This window comes from Humulus lupulus, chromosome 6 (assembly GCF_963169125.1).
Source record: "Humulus lupulus chromosome 6, drHumLupu1.1, whole genome shotgun sequence".
Classification (NCBI taxonomy): Eukaryota; Viridiplantae; Streptophyta; class Magnoliopsida; order Rosales; family Cannabaceae; genus Humulus; species Humulus lupulus.
Window position 1 is genome coordinate 36,338,820 of NC_084798.1, and position 23,335 is coordinate 36,362,154.

The 23,335-nt window shown below is 40.3% G+C and overlaps 1 protein-coding gene across 3 annotated transcripts; it reads right to left on the bottom strand.

Moving 5' to 3' along the window:
* Positions 1-1,682: 1,682 nt before the first annotated feature.
* Positions 1,683-3,458, bottom strand: LOC133782063 (uncharacterized). 3 transcript variants are annotated; one of them, XM_062221223.1, is made up of 4 exons: positions 2,440-3,457; positions 2,226-2,321; positions 1,902-2,078; positions 1,683-1,803 (listed from the first exon to the last, which is right to left on the bottom strand). In XM_062221223.1, exons 1-4 carry the CDS (start codon positions 2,938-2,940, stop codon positions 1,714-1,716), a joined length of 864 nt encoding a protein of 287 aa, XP_062077207.1. In that variant the 5' UTR covers positions 2,941-3,457; the 3' UTR covers positions 1,683-1,713. The 3 variants fall into 3 exon arrangements, with proteins under 3 accessions (XP_062077207.1, XP_062077208.1, XP_062077209.1); XM_062221224.1 differs by having other exon boundaries at positions 2,226-2,318; positions 2,440-3,454; XM_062221225.1 differs by having other exon boundaries at positions 1,730-1,822; positions 2,440-3,458.
* Positions 3,459-23,335: the final 19,877 nt, after the last annotated feature.

Genomic DNA, 23,335 nt, shown 5'->3' on the forward strand with positions numbered 1-23,335 from the left:
TTATTTTTAAATAATAAATAATTAAACAAATTAAAATATGATATTTTTTGAGATATTTTACAATCATAATTATTTAAAAATAATAAAATCATACGTTTTATAACTTAAATAAAATTTAATTAAACTTAAACCCACTTATTAGAATAATATCATAATAAACATATAATATAATTTATTCTGAATTAGCAACAAATTGTTTGAAACTTAAATTTAAAATCCACGTATAATCTTTAATATTACATTAAACATATAATATATAATCTCTTGTTGTCACTCCTAAATTTAAAAACTAGAAAAAACGTAAACTTCAACAAAAATAAATAAATTATTTAATTAAAATATAATATTTATTTTAAAATTTATATGACATTAATATAAATTTAATAAAAATAATTAATAAATTCTATAATTAAAAACTAAGCAAACGTGCAACGTGCATATTGAATGAACGTAGTTGGTATCTAGTATATATATATTTATGAATAAGCTCAGAAAGTAATCTTCTCCTTTCTCTTTTTCTTTTTGTTTTTTTTCTAATATCTTTTTAAGTTTTTATTTTCTCTTTCTTTTATAATAAAATCATATATCAATTTTACTAAGAATTATCACTATTCACGTATACCACATATAGAAGCTTTTCATACATACATATCTATTATTTATATTGCTCTGCTACACTTAATATTAGGCTGGCAACAAATAAATTATAATGGAGCCACGCGTACTTCATAGTAAAAACAAAAAATATACAATACTATGTTTAAGAAACTTAAATGAATTTTCACATATTAAATTATATAAATATATATTTAATATGAATAACTTAATTTTGTTATTTATATACTATATATAAAATATTATAGGTACCTAATATTATATATATAAATGAACAGGAGTAGCATAATTCTATATATATATATATGATTATTATTATTTGACATTTTATGGTGTTGACCAGTACCACACATGAGTGTGTGACATTTTATGATTTTGGTTAGCGATACTTAATATTAAAATGTGTTCTTATAGTATTGAACACTACTAATATCCCTTGGCAATACTTTATATATATAAATATATATTTGTTGAACTTGGAATGTATGTTACAAACTTTTTTTTTTAAAAGAATTTGTAATGAGCGCGAAAAAAATATTGCGAGTGTCTAATAAGCTATTTACAATTCAATACAAAATTTATTATAGAAAGATAACCTAATTTTAATTATTACAATTTATCGTTCACATTAAAAAAGATTAACGATTGAGTAAAACACTATTAATATAATGAACACAATTCACTTATAATAAAGTATGCAGTCATATCTAAAGGTAAATGAACTCCAATCTAGCAATACTTAGACCATCTCCAACTCATAACACTATATATGGTGTTGCACCAACACAAAAACTAAAGAATCTTAACAATATTTATTTTTTCCATTCCAATCACAATACCAAAAATTACACTAAAAAATATATTGTTTATTATTAAATGCTAATATAAAAATCTAAATAATACTACTTTTTATTTTTGTCGTTGTTACAGTACCTGACCATATTTGGTAGGGTACTGTACCTTGACAGCATAATTGTAGGATAAATAAAATTTGATTAAGTTTGATTTTGTGACTTTTTAGTACTATATTTGCTGTTTTGCAAGCTCCAACCGCCATTAAGGAGTTGAGTTGTTATGATATACATTCGGGGTGTAGAGTCACATTATGGTACAAAGCTGGGATGCGAACACTACACTCCCTATGCTTGCCACTAGCTGCCCAAATTGTATTGCTGTCTGCATCTTAGCCTGCGATTTAACAAAAAATCTACTTACCAATAATTATTTAAATAATTAATAATATTATTAATTTGAAGACAAATATATGAAGTACTCTACTCACTCACTTGTTTAGATTGTTGATTGACAGCTGGTACAATTGCTTTAGATAAAGAGTAATTGCTTGTCGTCTCTTGTTTGTCGTCATGGGAGTGAGAAGAATCATTGGAAGAAGACTCAGATGATGTCGGACATGGTTTCATGAAATACGTTTCAACTTCTGATGGAGAACGCTCATATTTGGGCTTAATTCACATATTTCACAAAACTAAATTATATTAAATTTCTAATAATTAATATACATGCATATATAATGGCCTTTTTGTAAGATTAATTAATTAAGTTAAAAGAATTAAATGATGTGTAATCAATTTATGTATTCACACACTTACTTTTTTGGATCTTGTTCTAGATCCCCCAACGGTTTTATTATCAGACGAAACAGTTGAACCGCTTGCTGCCTCAGCATCCGTCGAAGTAGTACTCTGCTACACCAAGTAATTTATAAATCCAAAAAAAATATATAATTAAGAAAAAAGACAATAGAATAGTTGGTACTAGCTACCTTTCTACTCCATCCATAAATAGTAAGAATAAATATTATACCTTGTTGCTCAAAGCTTTCATTCTCTTCAAGTTAAGCAAAACAATGGGATCCAGAAATTCCTGGTGACGATGCTCAAAATGGCCCTCGGCGTAACACTGAGAGCAAACACTGAAAGTAGCAGTAGTACTGGTACTACTTTGGTTGATCTCATAGTCACAGTGGTCAAAGTCAAAGCATCTCAAACAAGTGAAATACATGCCTTTCACAAATTTCTTACACTTGCCCCCACAGAAGGGTCTGTTACTTTGGATTATGTAAAACAAAGTTATGATGTCGTCTTGATAAAGCTCGTCGTTTCCGCACTGCTTAAGCTCGTCGTAGAACTCTTCCGAGCTCATGTTAGGGCACCCCATCGTCTCCATATACGCCGAGAACTCCTTGAACTTCACGTACCCATTGCCCTTCGGGTCCATCTCACGGAAAAACTCATCTACGACATGTCGTATGTCGTCAGTCGCGGCCGTGTAGTAAGCCAAAGCCGTCTGACGCAGATCCTCCATTAATTCTATCAATATATTTCTTTATAAACTACACTTTCTCTAGCTAATTATGGACAAGGTTAAGGGAAGGGGCGCATATATATATATATGTATATATAAGGAATTCCACGATTAATCAGTGGATGTGGACAAGTGTAATAAGTTTTCCAAGCGGAGGTTTCGGTGAAGTATCGGGGAAACGCGTTACTAATTAATCAATTAATTGAAGTGTAAACCGACTTGACTTCATATAACTCTTTTTCATTTTTTGCTTTTTTTTTTGTTTGTTTTGTTTTTACTTTTCACGGTGGAAATTTTTGACGATCCAAATGTCAACCTGCTATAATTAACACGTGAAATAAAAATTTTGAAAACTGATTTATTTTCCTGCAAATCATGTTGGGATGCACAAATACACTGTTCTATTTCTTCTTCCTTTTTCTACTGATCTATTATCTCTCCTATTCCATTTATATTGACATTTAATCTGGAATTACTGCACCATTTTTTTTTAGAAAAAAATTAAATAAAATAACCATTTACAACCACCAAATTTTATAGTACCTATTAATTTCATAGAGGTTCTTGGTTGAAAAAGATGACCAAAGAACAACAAAAGGATTCTAAAAGATTTGGGTCTATAGTATTTTTTATATTTATTTTTTTATAATTTGAGTAATCTTTCACAAGAAAGTAAAAACTTTGCACTGGCATATATATAATATTTGTTTTTATTTCTTTAATACAAATTTTGCAAATCAAATTTATTATTTGCCTTTAATCTCTATTTTGTTTCTAAATTTTCTCTCCCTTTAAAGAAAATTTCATATCATTGTAGAAAGGAAAGTGTTGAAGTAACAAATTTGTCTTTCTATATTTGGAGGTATGAACCAACGGTAGATGATGCTCCGACACTGTTCCGGTGATGAAGATCGCCTTTGACTCGTCGAGGATATCTGCAAGAAAGACACTCCGATGTCTAAGTCAGTAAAAAATTCGATCCCTTTGTTTGAATAAGAATCTTATATTTTTAGAACAAAAATGTAAAGTGGTTAGTTAGTTCAAGGAAACCCTTGATTGGTGGAGGAAAGATAACCAAATTTCTCTCCAAAACACGCTGATTTTAAATTATGTATTCGGAGGTCAGAGGCGGTCTGCGCCTCTGACCTCCGAATCTTGGGTCGACTCTTCAATGCCAAAACACGCTGATTTTAAATTATGTATTCGGAGGTCAGAGGCGGGACCCGTGGCTTCTGCCTTCGGAGCTTCTGTAGACCAAAACGATCCGTTTTGAATATTCACTAAATGAGGAGAGAACTTTGGGCCGAATATTTTGGGCCCAATAGATGCCCCCTGGCCCAAGCTTCGAACGGACGAGGCATGCTTATTTACTCAAATCTTGGGCCGACTTTTCAATGCCAAAAATTTCGCCCAAAGCCGTCATTCTCCATAGATCGAGGCGGTTCATAGGTACATGATCATTCAATTTCCTGATAGGCTACATTTGAAATTTAATGCAAACACAATTACTGAGTGAAGCACGCGATTCCGAATTTTACTTCTCATTTAACTAGTTCTAATTCAAAATAATTCTCATTCCAGATTTTTCAAACTTTATTCTAAACTTTCCAGAAAAGAGCTCTGAGGGAAGAAACCCTAAAGATAACCATCCTTCTAATCTCACAACGATCATCTCAGTCTTCTCGATCATGTCTTCACGCTCATCCCCTGAACCTTTGGATCGCGATGGATACAAGAATGCGTATGAACGCATACACAAATCATTCGATATTCCTAAAAATGTCACGGTGCGGATGCTTTCGGATGCTGAACTTCGGGAATGGAGATTCAAGGATGTAGTCAAGCCCATTGAAATTGTCATGAGTCTGAGACACATCGAATGGCTTCGTTTCCCTCTTCCTGCTCTGTTGGTGCAAGTAATTTCAAACTCTAGAGCTCACATTTCTCAATTTCTTCCAAACGCTATTCAATCCATAGTTGGTGCTGAGATGATAGGAACTCTTAGGAACTTCGACATTCAGTCACATTACATTTATGCATGCTTTACCAAGTCGACGAACAAGGCGATAGAGGGAAAACCCTGGAAGACCTTCTATCTCTCTCTCAAAAAGGATCGGGTGATTTTTACTGATTTTGACAGCTCCCATCGAAATTGGGATAAATACTTCTTCGCCGTTGGTGGAGCATGGTATCCTGAATTTCTGCCTCAAGAAAATTTTCCTTTGGCCAGGGTGTTCATAAAAGGTGACTTATATTTTTATTTTGTTCCTTATTGCTTTTAGGGTGAGTTAATCATATCTGGATGATTGCCAATTAATCTGACTCTACGTATTACTGTTTTACTTCCTCGTATCAGATTTTTCATGGCCTTAGGTTAACATGAGTCCTGAACGACAGAGCATACTGACAGAGAATGGGCTTCTGCATGAGTCCAAAGAGAACGCCATTAGTATCAGGGGCGTGATGAACCCCTACTATATGAAAATTATGACCTGACTCTGCTTCATGGATCGAGTCGATCCTGGTGCCGTGTGGGTCAGATCGCAGAAGGGTGATATGTCCCTAGGAAAAATTACAGCTACATGTGCAAAGCAGCTGAGAGTTTTTTTGAAGAAGTCTCCCCCTGCTTCTTCAACTTCGTCTGTATCGAAGACCGAGTGTGAAAGAGCGTGCTCTGAGACCTTCACCGCATGTGCCAAGCGCCTAGGGATCCCAGAAAATAAAAAGAAAGAGGGCTCTGGCTCAGCTACTGCTGCAGAATCATCTCCTGATAAGTCTGCTTTGTCACGCAGATCTTCCCGTATTCATGGGCGATCCTCCACGCCTTTTGATGCTCTCCAAATCTAGCCTCTTCAACAGGTGCCTCTGCCTAAGGATGCCTTAGGGAAGAGAAAGATGCGCGAGGAATCCTTTGACGAAGATTCGGACGATGGGAAGTGTATTTCGTCCAAGCTTCAGATCCCAAAGGGAACTGCCTCTGCTGCTAAGGGTTCTCCCCTTGCAATCCCCAAGCTTACTCCAGGGAAGTTACCAATTGGCCAGGCTCTAACGTTGTGCAAGAAGCCTCGAGGGTCTGCCCCCGCTAGATCTTTACCTGGGTCATCTTATTCTTCGTATGTAGTTGGGTCCTCCTTGAAGGCAGGTCCAGAAGGAGCGGCTCATGCTGCGATTGTATCTCCTACACCAGCCAAACCATCAGAGGCGGCGACTGCAGATGGTGCGCAAGGTGGCCTATCAGTCAAGGCGAAGTCCCCTGGCGTCTGTATGAAGTCGTCAGAGGCATTACCCTCTACTTTTGCTTTGGCTGGGGGTTCTGACGCTGGCCGTAAGCATGGCTTAGAGGGGAGACGCCCTTCTTCTGCCTCTCATAAGAACTGACTTTCTGGAGGATGCTTTCGGAGGTGGTTTTGAATCTGTGAACACTCCTCCCCAGCCAGTTGAGTCAGGCACGACTGTCACTTTTGAGACTCTCCCCGTATGTCAGGAATCGGGGGCTACCGAAGTAGCAGGTGTTCATACTCTTAATGTTGCCGTTTCCGCATCACCACCTGCGGCTTCTGAGTCCCATCCATGAGAGGTTATCATTGTATCTCCGAAGGGTATAAGTACTTTCGAGTCTCCTAGTGCTTTCTTGGAGCAACTAATGTCTTCTGCCGTGCAGACGCAGGTGTACCTGCCAAGCGACTTGGGTGAAGATGATAGTTTACTTGTACGCCCTTCCAAGACATATCTTTCTGGAGTGGGAAAAATTGTGTTAACGTCTGACAGTATTATGGTGTCAACGTTAGCAGAAGGTGGGGAGCCAGTTGCCCCCGTTGCTTCTGTTGCTGCATTAGCAGGGGGAGAAGCAAATGACAAAGCAGGGGTCGTGTCCGAATATGGTCCTTCTGCGTCTACGGAGGTGATGGAGGAGATGCTACGCATAAGCAGACCCCCTTTTCCTGCAGAAGCTATTGGATCGCTAAGTGAGCAAGGTGACTTGCTGCAACAAGTGTCAGACCATATTTGGATGGTAAGTTGGTTGAAAACTAGCACCTTTTATTATTACAGAATAGAGCGAGTATCGTGTGATACGTGTGTAATGTGATTTTTGATGAGTGTAATTGATGTTTGACAGAGCTACGTATGTGCTTCTGCTGCAAGGCGGGAGTATGTGGCGGCTGTACATAACAGCTCTAAACTGGCGGAACAAGTGGTGAAGTTGGAAGAGGAGCGGGCGGGGAGAATGATGGCCGAAGTGAATTTAAATGTGCTTTTGGAAGCCATCAAGAAGTTAGAAATAGAGCTGGCAGAGGCTAAAGAGAAGGTGGCCGCCACAGAGGAGAAGCTAGTAGGCACTGTCGGATTCGAGGTGGAGCGAGACAAACTGAAAGCTGATCTGGTGGCAATGACCAATAAGTGGATGGAGAAAAACCAAGTCTGCGCTCAACAAGAAGCCCGAATGGGGAAACTCGACAACATGATAAATGACCTTCATGAGGATATAGTGTCGTTGCAGACAGATAAAGAGATTTTGGAGAAAGAAAAGAAAGAACTGCAACGAAATTCAGAGGTGTTGGAGATGAGCGTGGTAGATGCCAGGAAGTAGAAGCTGGAGGTGGAACTCCAGTTAGAGAAGAAGCTGAAGGAAAAAGAAGAAGTGGTCACCAAAATCGAGAAGCAATTGAAGGAGATGGCTGAGGTATGTGTTATTTCTGTAGTCGTTAATGTATTGTCAAGATAGTGGGTCTATATGTCGCGTGTGTTGATGACATGATGGTTTTATTTTTGCAGAGGGCAGAAGAGGTGGCAGTGGAAGCCACGAGACTGCGCATCCGAGATCGTGAGATCACAGAACGGAAGTTCGTGAGGATGCCTGAGGTGGATACTGCGAAGTACCTTGATCTGTCACTGCGTAATAAGAAGCAGATCCTAGAGGAGAAGTGGGAAAAAATCGAGATGTATTGCAAAGCATCGATGTGAAAATAGGAGAGTACAATGTTGACGAGTATCTGAATGAACTCGGGGATCTGCAGATCACCTATCCAGCGCATCATTTGGAGAAGCTGAAGTTGAAAGGCGACGCGTTGGGGTTGATTTATAATGCAAACGAGGAAGCTGCAGAAGAAGGTGATGCGGCTGAGGCTTCTGAACAGAAGGTGACAGAACCTGCTCCAGTTGCAGAAGCCAGGCCAGATGGCGAAAGAGGTGCCATAGAGTGAATGACACACTATCTCTTCTATTTGGCTTTGTTATTTTTTGTTTTGTATTGATGCCAGTATATGCATTCTTTGGTTTTTTTGGTTGTTAATATGTAGACAATTGTATATGTAATAGTACAAATTATCAATACAAGTTGAGTTTTGTTTCATGTTGGTTGTCTGGTGTGTTATTGGATGTGTTTTTCTCTGTTCGTTACTTAATTGAAGGCATTGCAGCAGGTGAGAGTCAGATGATTTATTCGAATCAGAGGCTTCATAGACCCTTTAGGCCATTGCGTGTGAGATACAGTAAAAAACCATACAGATGGTGGGAGAGAATGTCCAGTTAAGTGTTGTGTGAGCAATTCGGCTTAGTGTTGTAGTGATTGGTTGGGGCTGATGACATTGCTGTTGCAAGTGAGCATCGTGAGTGGATGAAGGTGCCTTTTTTGAGGCGAATCTTCAATAACCCACAGTGGTTATACTCAACGTGGGCGCTGGAGGAACTAATTAGAAGCGGCATTCTGTACTACATATCGTGTGAGCGCTATGGGTTAGGCCATCCGAAGCTAGAGAGTGCGATGGCAGAGTACATGCGCTGTATTGAATGGGAGTAAATATGACTAAGAGAATATTTGTATATAGTGGATAAAGCAATATGCAATATGTAACTAATATTGTTATTAATGTAACATAATTTATAAATAACAACTTCTGATTAATTGCCACTTTTGATTATCTGTGCTCTTCTGATTGCGTGAACTACAAATTTTTCTTTGTTTTCATGCGTTGATTATTTTAAAGAGTCAGTCATACACGTATGGCCATGCGTATCATTTGTCAAACTGGATTGTATTGAGAGTGTTGTACTCTATGAAGCCGACATTATCGTTAAGTGTTAAACTTTCTTACGCTTGGAGAGTCGTGTTGATGCCTCATCGAAATGGGATCGGCCTCTAGGGTGTATGAAAGAGCATGGTTGATGCTCTACCATTTGCTAGAGGGTTCGATGCGGTTCAAGTCGGACGCAGGAAATAACATGCGGGGTTGGGCGTCGAGGCAGAGGCAAGGATGTTAGGGCCATGTGGCAGATGTCTTTCTAGTGCACCCATACCGAGGAGTATGTGTGAAGGCTTGCTAGGGTAGTCTTATACTCTGACAGAGGTACTCGTTGTGTAGGATAGGGATACGACTGCGGGAAAAGTTCCTCCCAGCCTTGGATTTCCAAACCAGTTAATGTATACTGGTGTCGGACCCGAAGTGTGGCAGCTGATGGTTCTGCTATGGTAGTCAGGGCAGAGTAAACTGCGGGGGGAGCTCCTCTTACTCAAGTAAGAGGACAGGGTAGGTAGTGTACCCTGGTTGGACTGCCAAATCTGCATAGTCAGGGTAGATTAGACTGCGAAATGCCTGGCCTTAGCTCCCCGTAAGCTTAGTCAAGTCAGATTAGAATGCTTTTGGGCATAATATCGATTGAAGTGGCAGAGGCAACAAGATTGTGTATGAAGATTGTGTGTAGTGGCCTTGCTGCTGCGACCCATTGAGGTTCTGCCTTGTGCCGATGTGTGAGGCGAGATGTTGCATCTCACCACGCATTATTTTTTGTTTGTTGGTAAACATCTTCTTTGTTTTAAATGATCACTTAGGCATGGAAAATGGCTGTATTGGGACCAAAGGCTTATGGTGTATTGTTATAGGATGTTTAAAAGGATGGTAAACTGATAACCACAAGCGTTCAGATAGTCACTTATTTATAGTCAGAGTGGTAGGTGGTTTTAAGTGCTCGTGAATAATGTTGTTTTTAATATGGGTAGGTGGGGATATATTAAAGTATATATTTGATAGCATCTTTCGAGTGAAGTGACAGTTGTCACATGTCTGACTTAGTGTGTTGTCATAGTGAGGAATCCTTATGCAAAATCATGTCAACAAAAATTGAACGTGCAAGATATACTAAAAATAATGTGAAAAAGGAAAGTTGTTGTATTACTTTTGAATTGCACAGTACAACAATTAACAATAATATTGTTTCAAAGACATTGAATTCCAAGCATGAGGTACGATCTTCCCACTACATACATTCTTAAGAGTATAAGACCCTCTGCGTAGTACTTCTATGATTTCAAAAGGCCCTTCCCAGTTTGGTTCTAGCTTCTTTTTGTTGCCAGTGACCTTGCGCAGAACCCAATCACCTTTCTGAAATGTGCGTGAGTGGACTCTTTTGTTGTAGTAGCGTTTTACAGCCTTTTGATAATTTTCCCGTCGTAATTGTGCTATCGTACGTACTTCTTCCAGAAGGTCTAGGTTGTGAACTAGTTGAATGTTGTTTGTGGTTTGATCAGAGGCGATCTCTGTTCGAAGTGTAGGCAGGCCCACTTCTGTCGGGATGATAGCTTCTGTTCCATTTACCATGGCGTAGGGAGACTCACCCGTAGAGGACCTTTTTGTTGTCCTGTATGCCCATAACACCTTCGGTAGTTCCTCTGGCCATGCTCCTTTCTTATCTTCCAAGTTTTTCTTAATGTTGGCAAAAATAACTTTGTTGGAAGCTTCTGCTTGGCCATTGCCTTGCGGGTAAGTGACAGAGGAAAAACTCAACTTGATCTTGTAGGTGTCACATAGTTCTTGTACTTTGGCATTTTGGAACGGGGTTCCGTTGTCAACGACTATCTCCCACGGTATCCCAAATTGACAGATGATGTGATTCCATATGAAGGTTATGGTGTTTGTTTTGCTGACCGTGACGTACGCTTCTGCCACAACCCACTCAGTGAAGTAATCAGTGGCTACCAGAGCATACTGTTTTCCTCCAGCAGCTTTAGGCAGTTCACCTACCACGTCCATACCCCATTTTGCGAAAGGCCAAGGTGAAACGATTGAGTGTAAAGTTTGAGCGGGTTGATGGATGGTTGCTGCAAATCATTGGAATTTGTCACATTTTTTGGCATAGTCACGTGCTTCTATCATCATGTACGGCTAGTAATACCCTGCTGTAAGTGCCTTGTGTGCCAGATTTCGACCCCCAGTGTGATTTCCACATGCTCCCTCGTGTATCTCTTCTAACAGTTTTTTAGCTTCTGATGGATGCAAACACTGAAGATAGGGGCCATCGAAGGACTTACGGTATAACGTTCCATGGATTATGGATAACGTTGTGCTCGAAGGCGGAGAAGCTTTGCGTCTTTTGGATGAGGGGGTAGTTCAGAGGTGGACAAGTATCGAATGATTAGGTCCATCCAGCACTCGGGTTTTGACGAGGTTGAGAAGACTTCTAGAGCTTTGATTGATCAACTTATCGATATGGAGGATTACCATGTACAGTCCCCTGCAGAGGCTAATTTGGCGAGGGCATCGACCTTCTGATTTTGTTCCCTCGGCACTTGTACGAGTTCAAACTGGTGGAAATGTGACTGTAAGTCAGTTACTTTCTGTAGTAGGCTAGCCAGATGGGGTGCTTTGGTATCGAAATTCCCGGCCACTTGTTCTATCATAAGCTATGAATCTCCTCTGACACTTAGAAGTTTAATGCCTATGTCTCGGGCTAGTTCTAAACCATAGATCAGAGCCTCATACTCCGCTTCATTATTTGTTGTGAACTGTTCTAAACGAATGGCTTCCTTGATTTTAAGGCCTGAGGGAGCCTCTAATACGACGCCAATACTGACTCCTTGGGAATTGGATGCCCCATCCGTATGCATTGTCCACACCCATTCATCTTCTGATTCTAATAATTCAAGCAGGGTGTCTGGGGTGAAGGATTGTATTTCGACCAGGAAGTCAGCAAGTACTTGTCCTTTTTTTTGCTTTTTGTGGCAAGAATCGTATATCATACGTCCCAAGCTCAATTGCCCATTTAGATAGCCTTCCAGAGAGATCGGGTTTACTCAACACTTGCTTTAGTGGATAGTCCGTATATACAATGATGGTGTGGCTTTCAAAATATTGTTGTAGCTTCTTCCTTGCTGTGATGAGTGCGAGTGCCAATTTTTCCATCACGTTGTAGCGAGTTTCAGCATCTAGAAGCATCTTGTTGCAATAAAACACTGGCCTCTGACAACTAGCCTCTTCTCTGAAGAGCATGGAACTCACAGCGAAGTGTGAGGCAGATAGATACAAGAATAGATCTTCATTGGCGACGGGGGAGCTCAATATAGGAGGAGAGCTCAAATAAGCTTTCAACTCTTCCAATGCTTTACTTTATTCTGTTCCCCAGGTGGTGTTGGTGGATTTCTTTATGCATTGCAAGAAGGGCTGGCAACGGTCGGACATGCGCGATATGAACCGGCTTAATGCCACAGTTTTGCCCATCAGAGCCTGGATGTCTCGGATGGTTCTGGGTTCTTTGACTTCTGAGAGGGATGCAATTTGTGTTGGGTTGGCCTCGATGCCCCTATGGCTGACCACGTATCCTAAGAACTGTCCCGAGGACACCCCAAAGGCGCACTTAGAGGGGTTCAATTTCATTTTATAAGTGTCAAGAATGTCGAAGCACTCGGTCAAATCGCCTACATGTGAAGAGCTTTGTTTAGATTTGATGACCATGTCGTCAATATAGACCTCCATGTTTCTCCCAAGTAATGAGGAAACATCTTGTGCATCAGCCTTTGGTACGTTGCGCTTGCATTCTTTAGTCCGAAGGGAATAACTTTGTAGCAATACAATCCACCTTCTGTTATGAAAGCTGTGTGGATTCGATCTTCTAATTTCATTGGGATCTAATTGTATCCGGAGTAGGCATCTAGGAAGCTCATTCTTTCAAACCCTGTCGTGGCGTCTATCATCTGATCGATTTTCATTAGAGGGTAGCTATCCTTTGGACATGCTTTATTTAGGTTGGTGTAGTCTATGCATACTCTCTTTTTATCGTTCTTCTTTGGGACCATGATAGGGTTTGCTAGCCAACTGGGATATAGGCATTCTTCGATTGCCCCTGTGCTCAGAAGACATTGTACCTCCTCTTGGATCACCTGGTTTACTTTGGGAGCGAACCTCCTCTGCTTCTGTTTGACGGGTGGGAAGCTGTTTGATATATTAAGGCTGTGACTCATGATGGAGGAGTCTATTCCAGGTATGTTGTGTGGAGACCAGGCAAAAGTTCCAACTCTAGTTTTGAGAAATTAGACTAGGGTCTGTTTTTTGTTTTCAGAAAGTTTGGTACTTACCAGCACTATTTTAGATGGGTCAGCGTCATCTAGACAAATTTTCTCTAGGTCGTCGAGAGTGACTTGGGGTTTTTCTTGGTCTTCTTCTAGATCGATTCCTTTGAGGCATGCTGGTAGGTTGTGCTGTGATTGGTATTTGTCAGGATTATCATCATGGGAGGAAGTGTTAGAAATGTTTATTTCTTTCAAGGTAAGAAAGCACTTTTTGGCCTGCTTTTGACATCCCTTTATGTCGATGGTGTAGTGCCCGTTGGATGAGAGGCATCACATCACCTGATGCAAAGTTGAGACTACCCCTTGCATCCTATGGATCCAATTTCTCCCCATGATGGCGTTGTAGCTTGTGATGGAATCTATAATGAGGAAGTCTACTGGCAGGGTACGCTCTGCGGCCACTACGGTTAACCGCATGACACCCTTCGGGTACACTCTCTGGCTGTTAAATCCCAAAATGGGCGTAGTGGAGGTCTGGATTTGATTTTCCTCTAGCCCCATCTTCTGGAAGGCTTCCCAGAAGAGGATGTCAACCCCACTTCCCCCGTCGACTAGAACTCTGCCCAACTGGCAATGGTCGACCTGTAGCGAAATGACGAGAGGATCGTCATGGGGTAGGTGCACTCCTTGCAAGTCATCGTCGGTGAAGGTGATTGCAGAGGCTGGATAAATTCTGTCCTCTGAAGTGACAAGATTGACCGTGTGGCCTAATGATCTATATCGCTTCACCCGTTCCTCCATCCTCTTAAGGATTTTGGTGGCATGCTCTTGGTTTTCAGTGAGCTCCACGATCCCATGTATCATGGGGACTTGCTTAAGAGGTTCTTGTGGGCTTCCAGAGGCTGTGCGCACGGGGTCTGCTGCTTGTGGTGTTGGGGAGAAGTAGGATTATGCTGCGAGGTGCCGGGTCTGCCTGCCTCCTTAATGTACTGGGTTAGCCTCCCACTTCTCATGAGGGCCTGGATCTAATTGTTCAGGTTGTGGCATTCAACGATAGTATGACTGTGATCTTTATGGAAGGGGTAGTATCTGTTTTTATCCCTTTTGTCTGGAGGAGTGGTAATCTTATACGGCTCACGCCAGATAGGTCTGTCTTTATTTTCTTCATAAATAACCTCCTGTGGGACGGTGTATTCGAAGGAAGGGTACCGCGGTGAATCTCAGTTCTGTCTTGGCCTCTTCCCTTCCTTTGCGTGGTCTGTCTGTTGCCTCTTCCTCTTGTCATCTCTAGCAAGTGGTGGAGGGTTATTTGCTGGTGGAGCGGAGATAAGTGCAGATTTCTTCTGTGCACGCTCTCGAAATTCTAGGACCCTGAAGACGCCCTCGGCTCGGGTCTGGACCTCAGCCATGTCATAAGGTGGTGTCATGGTGAGATTTTCGTACAAGAGAGATCCCACCTGCAAGCTTTTGACCAAGAGATTGGCCGCGGTAACCGGGTTGACGTCGTGGATTTGATGCACGAGGTCAATGAAACGCTGTAGATATGCCTTCAGATGTTCATTTTCCCATTGTTCGATCCGATAAAGGTCTGCCATTGTTCTTGGTGCCTCATGGTTCGCACTATATTGTTGGAGAAAAGTTCGTTGGAGGTCACTAAAACTATTGACAGATCCGGGCTTTAATTTTTTGAACCACAGCAGAGCTGGCCCAGAGAAAGTCGTGGAAAAGACCTTGCATTGAATGGCTTCGTTGTTGGCTTCTAGTGCCATTTTCTGCTGAAATTGAAGTAGGTAGTTTAATGGATCTCCTTTTCCATTAAATGCAGGTAGAGAAGGGATGGCGAAGTCTCGGGGTTTAGGCTTGTTCTGAATCCACTCTGAGAAGGGGGACTTCTCAGTGGTTCTTGATACCAGATCATATGCTCGGTTGCGTGAATGGACCTCCCTTCTGAGAACTTCTGCATCATTTCCCTCATCATCTCTTCTTTCCAATTGTCTAAGAACCGGATCGAGGGAGCATGGTCCTCAGCTGGTGAGTCATGCGCGGCTCGTTGCGCGATTTGTTGGGGCCTGACTTCGGCGATCGGCTGAGTTGACCGGGTGGGCTCTGCTCCGGTCCGAACATGTGTGTCACAGAGTGGGGCTCTTCGTTCTTCGGCCCCAAGACGAAGATGGGTTGGGGAGGGTGGTGGGAGACCCTGGGATCCTTCGCTACCAAGGTGCGTGGTTTGTTGAGGGGAACTGATGCGGTCGATTGGAAATTTGTGTCTACCAGAGTCCAGATTGTTGTTGCCTTGGGTGCTGCGTGTGGCATCGGCGGATTTGCACAATTCAGCGATCTCAGCTTCGAGCCTAGCCTGAGCTTCAGTCAACATTTTAATTGCTTCGTCGAATCTCTGCTGACAGGCTTCCAGCAGGCGATACATCCTGTCGATCTGGTCGCTCACATCCGCTGGTGGGACGACCTGGGTGATTGGACCCGACACTCCGTTGCCCTTTGGTGGCATGGCTCCAAGGTTTGAGAAGATCTTAGTTGCAAAAAAGAGAGTTCTTGATTTATATTTATAGAAAAAAAATGTAAAGTGGTTAGTTAGTTCAAGCAAACCCTTGATTGGCGGAGGAAAGATAACCGAATTTCCCTCCAAAATACGCTGATTTTAAATTATGTATTCGGAGGTCAGAGGCGCAGACCGCCTCTGACCCGTGGCTTCTGCCTTCGGAGCTTCTGCAGACCAAAACGATCCGTTTTGAATATTCGGTAAATGAGGAGAGAACTTTGGGCCGAATATTTTGGGCCCAACTAAAAGGAAAGAAAAATGAATAAAAAAGTGTTTTTGCATTTGAGTACAAAAAAAATTAGTTCATATCCAAGAGAGAACTAAAAAAGAGGGAAAAAAAAGAATTCTAGTTTGGGGATGGGACTCAGGTAAAGAAAAGAGAAAAAAATTTGAGAATTAAAATGGCAACTAAATAATTGTGAAAAAAAATCATACAAATCAATTCCATACATAATCGAAATATATAAACAAGCATTACAACTTCGGGAAAAAAGAAACTAACATATATGTATATTACAACATAATCTTCTTTTATTTTCATTTCATTTTCAAGTGATAATCCAATTAGAAAAAAATATAACTATTTTACTCAGTTTTTTCTTTTTCTTTTTGGTAGAAACTGGTGAGTTGTTTTGGGAGAAACAGTGAGGTTTTCCTTATTTGTTGAAGAAAAAAAAAAAAAAAGGACAGAATTTTGGGAGACTAAATACCGAGTACATTTTGTTTATTTCATTACTATTAAATAAAGAATTAAAATATGACAACTGTGATGCCACATGTACTCAGGTTAGAATTCTACTGTGATATTTAGCTTTTCTCTTATTTAAAATAGAGAAATTTACATTGAAATACCCGAGGTTGAAAAGTAAAAAAGAAAAAGATTTTTTTTAAGAAAAAATTATATATAAGTGGTGGGGCCACTTATTTTTTTTATATTCAATTTTTTCCCTTTTTCTTCTCCCTCCTCGACTCTTCTTCTTCTTCTTCTTCTTCTTCTCTTCTTTTCTTCCTTGCTTTTCTCTTGGCAAGCCACGACAAGGGCACCAGACCCAACCATCGCCGACCACCATTTCCAACACGCGCCAGTGCTGCAACTTTCCCGACCGGCAATGACACCAACTCCAAAGTTTGGTGACCATCAGAGCAAGGACGCGCCCGTACGGACACTCCGAAGTTTTGCCGTCGAAACTTTGAGGTGACTTTCTGGCGAACTCTGACCACCGTTCTGCGAGTGGGTGGCATCATTGGAATCAGCGTCGCGAGAGGAACGTCGCCCACTAAGTCATTTCGGTCAACTCACCATTTTTCTCCGGTGAGATTTTGAGTATCTCCGCCACTTTGGAAGCATTTTCCGGCGACATCGGAGGTCATTTAGGCAAAGGAGCTGTACTTCCGTGATGTACTCATCGAGATGATTGTTTTGATATATGACATGCATATATTCGTTGACGTTTCCGTTACACTGCTCACAGCCGCCACCAACTGCCACTGTGCACCGCTTGGGTGAGGTTCCAGAACTTGAAATTTTAAATATGGTCATATTATATGTCGTTGGACACGATTTTGAACAAGGAATGCAATGATGATAATGGTTTGCTCATTTGATGCACGTTGGAAAAACATGATATTAAAATCAGACTAAATCACTCTGGGATCATTGTTAAGCTTAGGAGCGTCGCTTTGGGCTCAGATTGAAAATTCTAAGGAGGTAGGGACTCAACTTGACTATTGGACTTATTTTACTCGTATTGAATTGCATTAAACATATTTCAATTTTGATATTTAGAAAATGTTTGAAAATTTGAAAACTTAATCTGCATGTTTTCTAATCTGTTCCGAGGGCACTGAGTGCCAAATATATTTTTGTTCACTTATTTATGCAAGTTATGATTTTTGGATTTTATTCAAATGCAGCTGTTATGCTGTCCAATTTTCTAAAATATAAAGGGAATATGTTTATTTCTTTTCATGTTTACCTGCATTTGGTTATACCGATGAGAGCCATTGTGATCATGATTTGTGCATGTTATTGTTTCACGACCTAGTCTCTGTGTTATCATAGGTATATCAGGTGTCCACTCACCTGTAGGTGTAAAGACCTAGTATCTGTATACAGGAAGTGTTCTGAGCCTCCCCCTTGTGGTGGTTATCAGGTCCGGCTACTTGGTTTAGGATGTCAGTTTTTCTATGGTGGGTATCGGGAACTAGGGATCTAGTGGACGGTGTGATGTGAACTTGTAGCTATGCTCTTATGATTATTTGTGGTTTCTCTCTATTTTGGTTTATACATGATGATATATGTTTTGTTTTCAAACCTAACCATGCAGGAGTTTTATTTAACTTTTTGGGTCCTATGATATTAGTTGCTTTCCTACTGGGCTTTATAAGCGCACCCCCTATATCTCTCCCATTCCAGGATCCTAGTGACACGATTGTAGATAAGGTGAATTATTGATGAAGCAAATGTGTTTAGTGCCATGGTCCTATCTTTTGGACGTTATCTATGTATTCAATTTGGAACCTAGTGGTCTGTATGTCTAAATTAGCTATGTAATAGTTAGGAATGAGGAATTGTGGATGCTTAGTATTATTTTGGTTGTTTTATGACTTATTAAATTTAACTGTTTGGTGACTACATAACTGTGGGGATATTATTGTTCTATGTATAATGATAAATGATCCTGCTTTTATCACCAATATTTTTATATATAATTATAGGAGTTATTCCATTGTTTTGACTTATAATTATAGTACTATCTAAGATAAACTAGAGGATCATATATGAAGACTATTTTCCAACAAGGGTCAAAGTTTGACATTTGACCACCCAAGTTATGGATATTACAAATATGCCACAGCCCAGGGCTCGGGTCGTGATAGAAAAATGGTATCAAAGCACTGGGTTCAAATACCTCGGAGTGTGTCACCAAATAGATTAAATTTATTTTAAAATAAAGTATTTTGATATATAAAGGCGTTTGTATATAGATAGAATCCATTCCTCACTAACTAGTTAGCTTTTGATATACTGACCTAAGAAAATGCATCCGAAAGGAAGGACAACAAAGAGAAGGCTTGCTGCTGATGTCCCTGAGGCTGAGGTTCCCTCTCTGCCAACTGCATTCCCTAAGAATGCCATTCTTGAGGCTTTAAGAGGCATTCCTGCCCAACAGATGGATCTAGCTACCCGCAGAGCCAATACTTCCAGATTTTCCATCGGATTCAAATGCCTAAGTCTAAAGGTGGACAAGATTCCATGGTGGCTGAAAAATGGTCGAGTGGGATAAAGAAGAGGAGTTTAAACACCATGGGAACACCTGAAGAGTATCATGTTAATTTTAATGCGTCCAAGTTGGAAAGGAGCACACCGGGTTGGTAGGAAGCCTTAAGTAGAATGAGAGGAACTGATGGGATGACTTGAGGAAATTTTGAGAAGGGTTTTCAAAGAACAACATTTTAACCCATCTCATAGGAGGACTTGATTGGAGCATTTGATTGCTTGAGATCAATGATAGGTTGATGAGATCACAGAATGACTAGTTCATGATGGATGTGAGTGAATTAATTCTACATAGAGTTTGTAGAGTTAACCTTCTATGTTTATGTCGGTATCGTTGATCAGTCTTTTTTGATTGAAAATTTCATGACTCGGTTGATGACTACAACACTTGATGAAACCATTACCCTAACCTTTACAGACATGAATGAGTGTGTGATGTTAGCCTTGTGAACTAAAGTTAATTATAAGGAAAAGGTTGGAAAAAGAAATCCGACCAAGAAGAAGGAAAAGTCTTTGGTCAAGCCTATGTTCTTGGTGGTGATGATGTGCAAGGAGGAACATGTCAAGGAGTTATGCATGGTATGGTTCTTATCTCACACTCTTGGGCTCATGTATTATTTGATACTGGTGCATCACATTCTTGTATATCACTAATGTTTGCTAGCATGTTGGGTTTGAGTTGGGAAACTTTTAGTCCTACATCGCAGTTGAGTGTACCTATGGGAGGGCTTGGTGAAGTATCAACCATCTGCAAATCGGTTTGTATTGTGTTTGGAGGGCATAAGTTATTAGGAAGCCTGATGGTATTACCTAATGGAAAATTTTATGTGATTCTTGGCATGGATTGGTTGTCTAAGTACCAAATCCTTGTTGATTTCTCACGCAAAAGGGTGACTCTTTTAACTCCAAGTGGAGATTTCATTGTATATTGAGCCAACAGGAATGCAGTAAGGCAGAATCCCATCCTTAAGGCATGTTTTGGTGGGAAAAGAAACTTAGAGTGTTATGGGAGTCTGTTTACAAATAAGGATGAGTCTAGGCCTCTAGACAAGTTTCCTTGGATATCAATGGTTGGTGGCTTTCCAGATGTGTTTCTTGAGGATTTTCCAGCACTACCACCTGATAGAGAGATCGAGTTTTACATTGATTTGATTCCCGTAACTCAACCCGTTTTTTTTTTGCACCTTATCACATGGCACCTGCAGAGTTGGATGAATTGAAAAAGCAATTGGGTGAGCAAATGGATAAAGGTACATCAGGAACAATACTTCCTCGAGGGGAGCTTTAGTTTTGTTTGCCAAGAAATTTGATGGATCCTTGCGACTGTGCATCGATTATAAGAAATTGAATCAGATGAAAATTCAGAACAAGTATCCTTTGCCAATGATAATTGAGTTGTTTGATCAGCTCGGAGATTCAAAATGTTTTTCCAAGATTGGTTTGAGGTAAGGCTATCATCAATTGAGGATAAGGAAGAGGATATTCCTAAAACTTCTTTCAGAAAACATTATGGACACTTTGAGTTTTTGGTGATGCCATTTGGATTGACGAATGCACTTGCAACATTTATGGACCTTATGAAGAGAATCTTTAGACCCTATTTGGATAGATTTGTGGTAATTTTTATTTATGACAGTTTGGTGTATTCCAAGACATCTAAGGACCATGTAGAACACTTAGCAATTGTGTTGCAGACTTTGAGAGACCATCAATTATATGCTAAGAAAGAGAAATGTGACTTCTGGATGACCGAGGTCAAATTCTTAGGGCATGTAATATCTCAAGAAGGCATTACTGTGGATCCTGCAAAGATAGATTCTATCTTGCAGTGGGAAAGACCAAAGAACATTACTGAGATTCGAAGTTTTCTTGGGTTAGTAGGTTACTATCGTCACTTTGTGGAGAGTTTTTCTCAAATTTCTATGCCTTTGAAAAAGCTAACAAGAAAGGATTTAATGTTTGTGTGGGATGATAGTTGCGAATAAGATTTTAGAGAACTTAAGCAAAGATTGACTACGACGACTGTTCTCACTATGCCTAATAGTGATGAATTGTATGTGGTATTCACTGATGCTTCTGGTACTGGTTTAGGAGGAGTTCTCATTCAAAATGTCATGGTTGTTGCCTATGCTTCATGCCAATTGAAGCCACATGAGAAGAACTACCCTACACAAGACTTGGAACTTGCAACAGTGATTTTTTCCTTGAAAATTTGGAGATGTTACTTATATGGGGCAAAGTTTCAATTATATTCTGATCATAAGAGTTTAAAGTATCTCTTTACTCAAAGAGACTTGACTTTGAGGCAAAGAAGATGGGTCGAGTACATGGAGGATTATGATTTCACTTTGCAATATCATCCTGGAAAAGCAAATGTGGTCGCTGATGCATTAAGTAGAAAACCTCATGGCACTTTGGCTTGTTTGGCTCTTGAGGATTGGAAAAGAACAATCACGATGGGTGATTATGAATTAGAGTACTATGAAGGAAAATAGATTGTTTGTGTTTCAAATGTAGTGCTTACACCAGTGCTACTTCAGCAAGTTAAGCAATGTCAGTGGCAATATGAGAAATTGAGACTTATCTGGAATCGAATCTGAAATGGTGATCAGTTAGATGGATGGACAGTAAATGTTGAAGGATTCTTATACCATAAGGGAAGATTGGTCGTTGCAAATATCCCTAATCTTAGAGAGTCTGTTATGATCGAGGCCCATATGTCTAAGTTTACTGTACATCCTGGAAGTACAAAGATGTACCAAGACTTGAAAAGACAATTCTGGTGGGAAGGTATGAAGAGAGATATGGCTAGCTTTGTAGCTAAGTGTATGGTTTGTCAGCAGGTTAAGGTTGAGCACCAGCGACCTTCAGGGTTGTTTCAACCTTTACCTATACCAGAATGGAAGTGGGATAAGATGATGAAGGACTCTGTGACAAGATTACCATTAACACCATTAAAGCATGACACTGTTCGAGTGATTGTCGATCGTTTGACCAAATCTGCTCATTTCATTCCAATTAGGAATGATTATAAGGTTTCTAGACTAGCTCGACTTTATGTGGGTAAAATACTTCGACTGCATGGGTTGCCTTCCAACATTGTTTCTGATAGAGATCCTCGATTTACATCAAGGTTTTAGCGAACATTGCAAAAAGCTTTAGGAACTAAACTTAACTTGAGCACCACTCACTACCCTCAGACAAATGGACAGTCTGAGAGGACTATCCAAACCTTGGAGGACATGCTTCATTCTTGTATTTTGGATTTTTGGAGGTAGTTGGAGAGAACTCTTAATATTGGTGGAATTCACTTATAATAATAGCTACCATGCCAGTATAGGCATGGCTCCTTATGAGGCCTTATATGGGAGACCATGCATATTACATTTGTATTAGGCAGAACCAGATTAGCATGTCACAATTGGATCTTAGATTGCTAGTACTACTGAGAAGATCAAAGTATTTTTCCAAGAGAGACTTAAGGTTGTTCAAAGTCGTCAGAAGAGTTAAGTCGATCTCTTCTGATGAGAAGTTGAGTTTGAGGTTGGTGACTATGTCTTCTTGAAAGTTACTCCCATGCTTTGTGTGACGAGATTTGGAGCAAAGGGTAAGCTAGCCCTGAGGTATATTGGACCTTTCGAGGTTATCGAGAGGGTTGGGGAGGTCGCTTATCGATTGAACTTACCAGCGCGGTTGGGGCATGTTCACAATGTGTTCCATGTGTCGATGCTGAGGAAGTATACTCCAGACCCATCGCACATCATTGAGTATGATGCTATTCCTCTTCAAGAGGACGTGACATGTGAAGAACAACCTATCAGAATCCTGGCGAGAGAGTTAAAGGTGCTAAGGAATATAGAGGTTTCCGTAGTCAAGGTCTTATGACGAAACCATAGAGAAGACGAGGCTACTTGGGAGTTAGAGTCGGAGATGTATGAGAAGTATCATCATTTATTTAATTTTCAAATTGAGGTTGTACTTTGAAAATTGCGAGACAAAATTTCTTTAAGGAGGGAGGAGTGTAAAACTAGAGGTTGAAAAGTCAAAAAGAAAAAGATTTTTTTAAAAAAAAATTATATATAAGTGGTGGGACCCACATATATATATTTTTTTATATTAAGCTTTTTCCCTTTTTCTTCTCCCTCCTCGACTCTTATTCTTCTTCTTCTTTTTCTTTTCTTCCTTGCTTTTCTCTCAGCAAGCCACGGCAAGGGCACCAGACCCAACCATCGCCGACCACCATTTCCAACACGCGCCAATACTGCAGCTTCCCTGACTGGCA

Coding starts and splice junctions, on each gene's coding strand:
- LOC133782063 (XM_062221223.1), bottom strand. CDS start 2,940: ATGGAGGATCTGCGTCAGACGGCTTTGGCTTACTACACGGCCGCGACT. Junction 2,322..2,439: donor TGAAAGCTTTGAGCAACAAG/GTATAATATTTA, acceptor TACTTGGTGTAG/CAGAGTACTACTTCGACGGA. Junction 1,804..1,901: donor TCAATCAACAATCTAAACAA/GTGAGTGAGTAG, acceptor GTTAAATCGCAG/GCTAAGATGCAGACAGCAAT.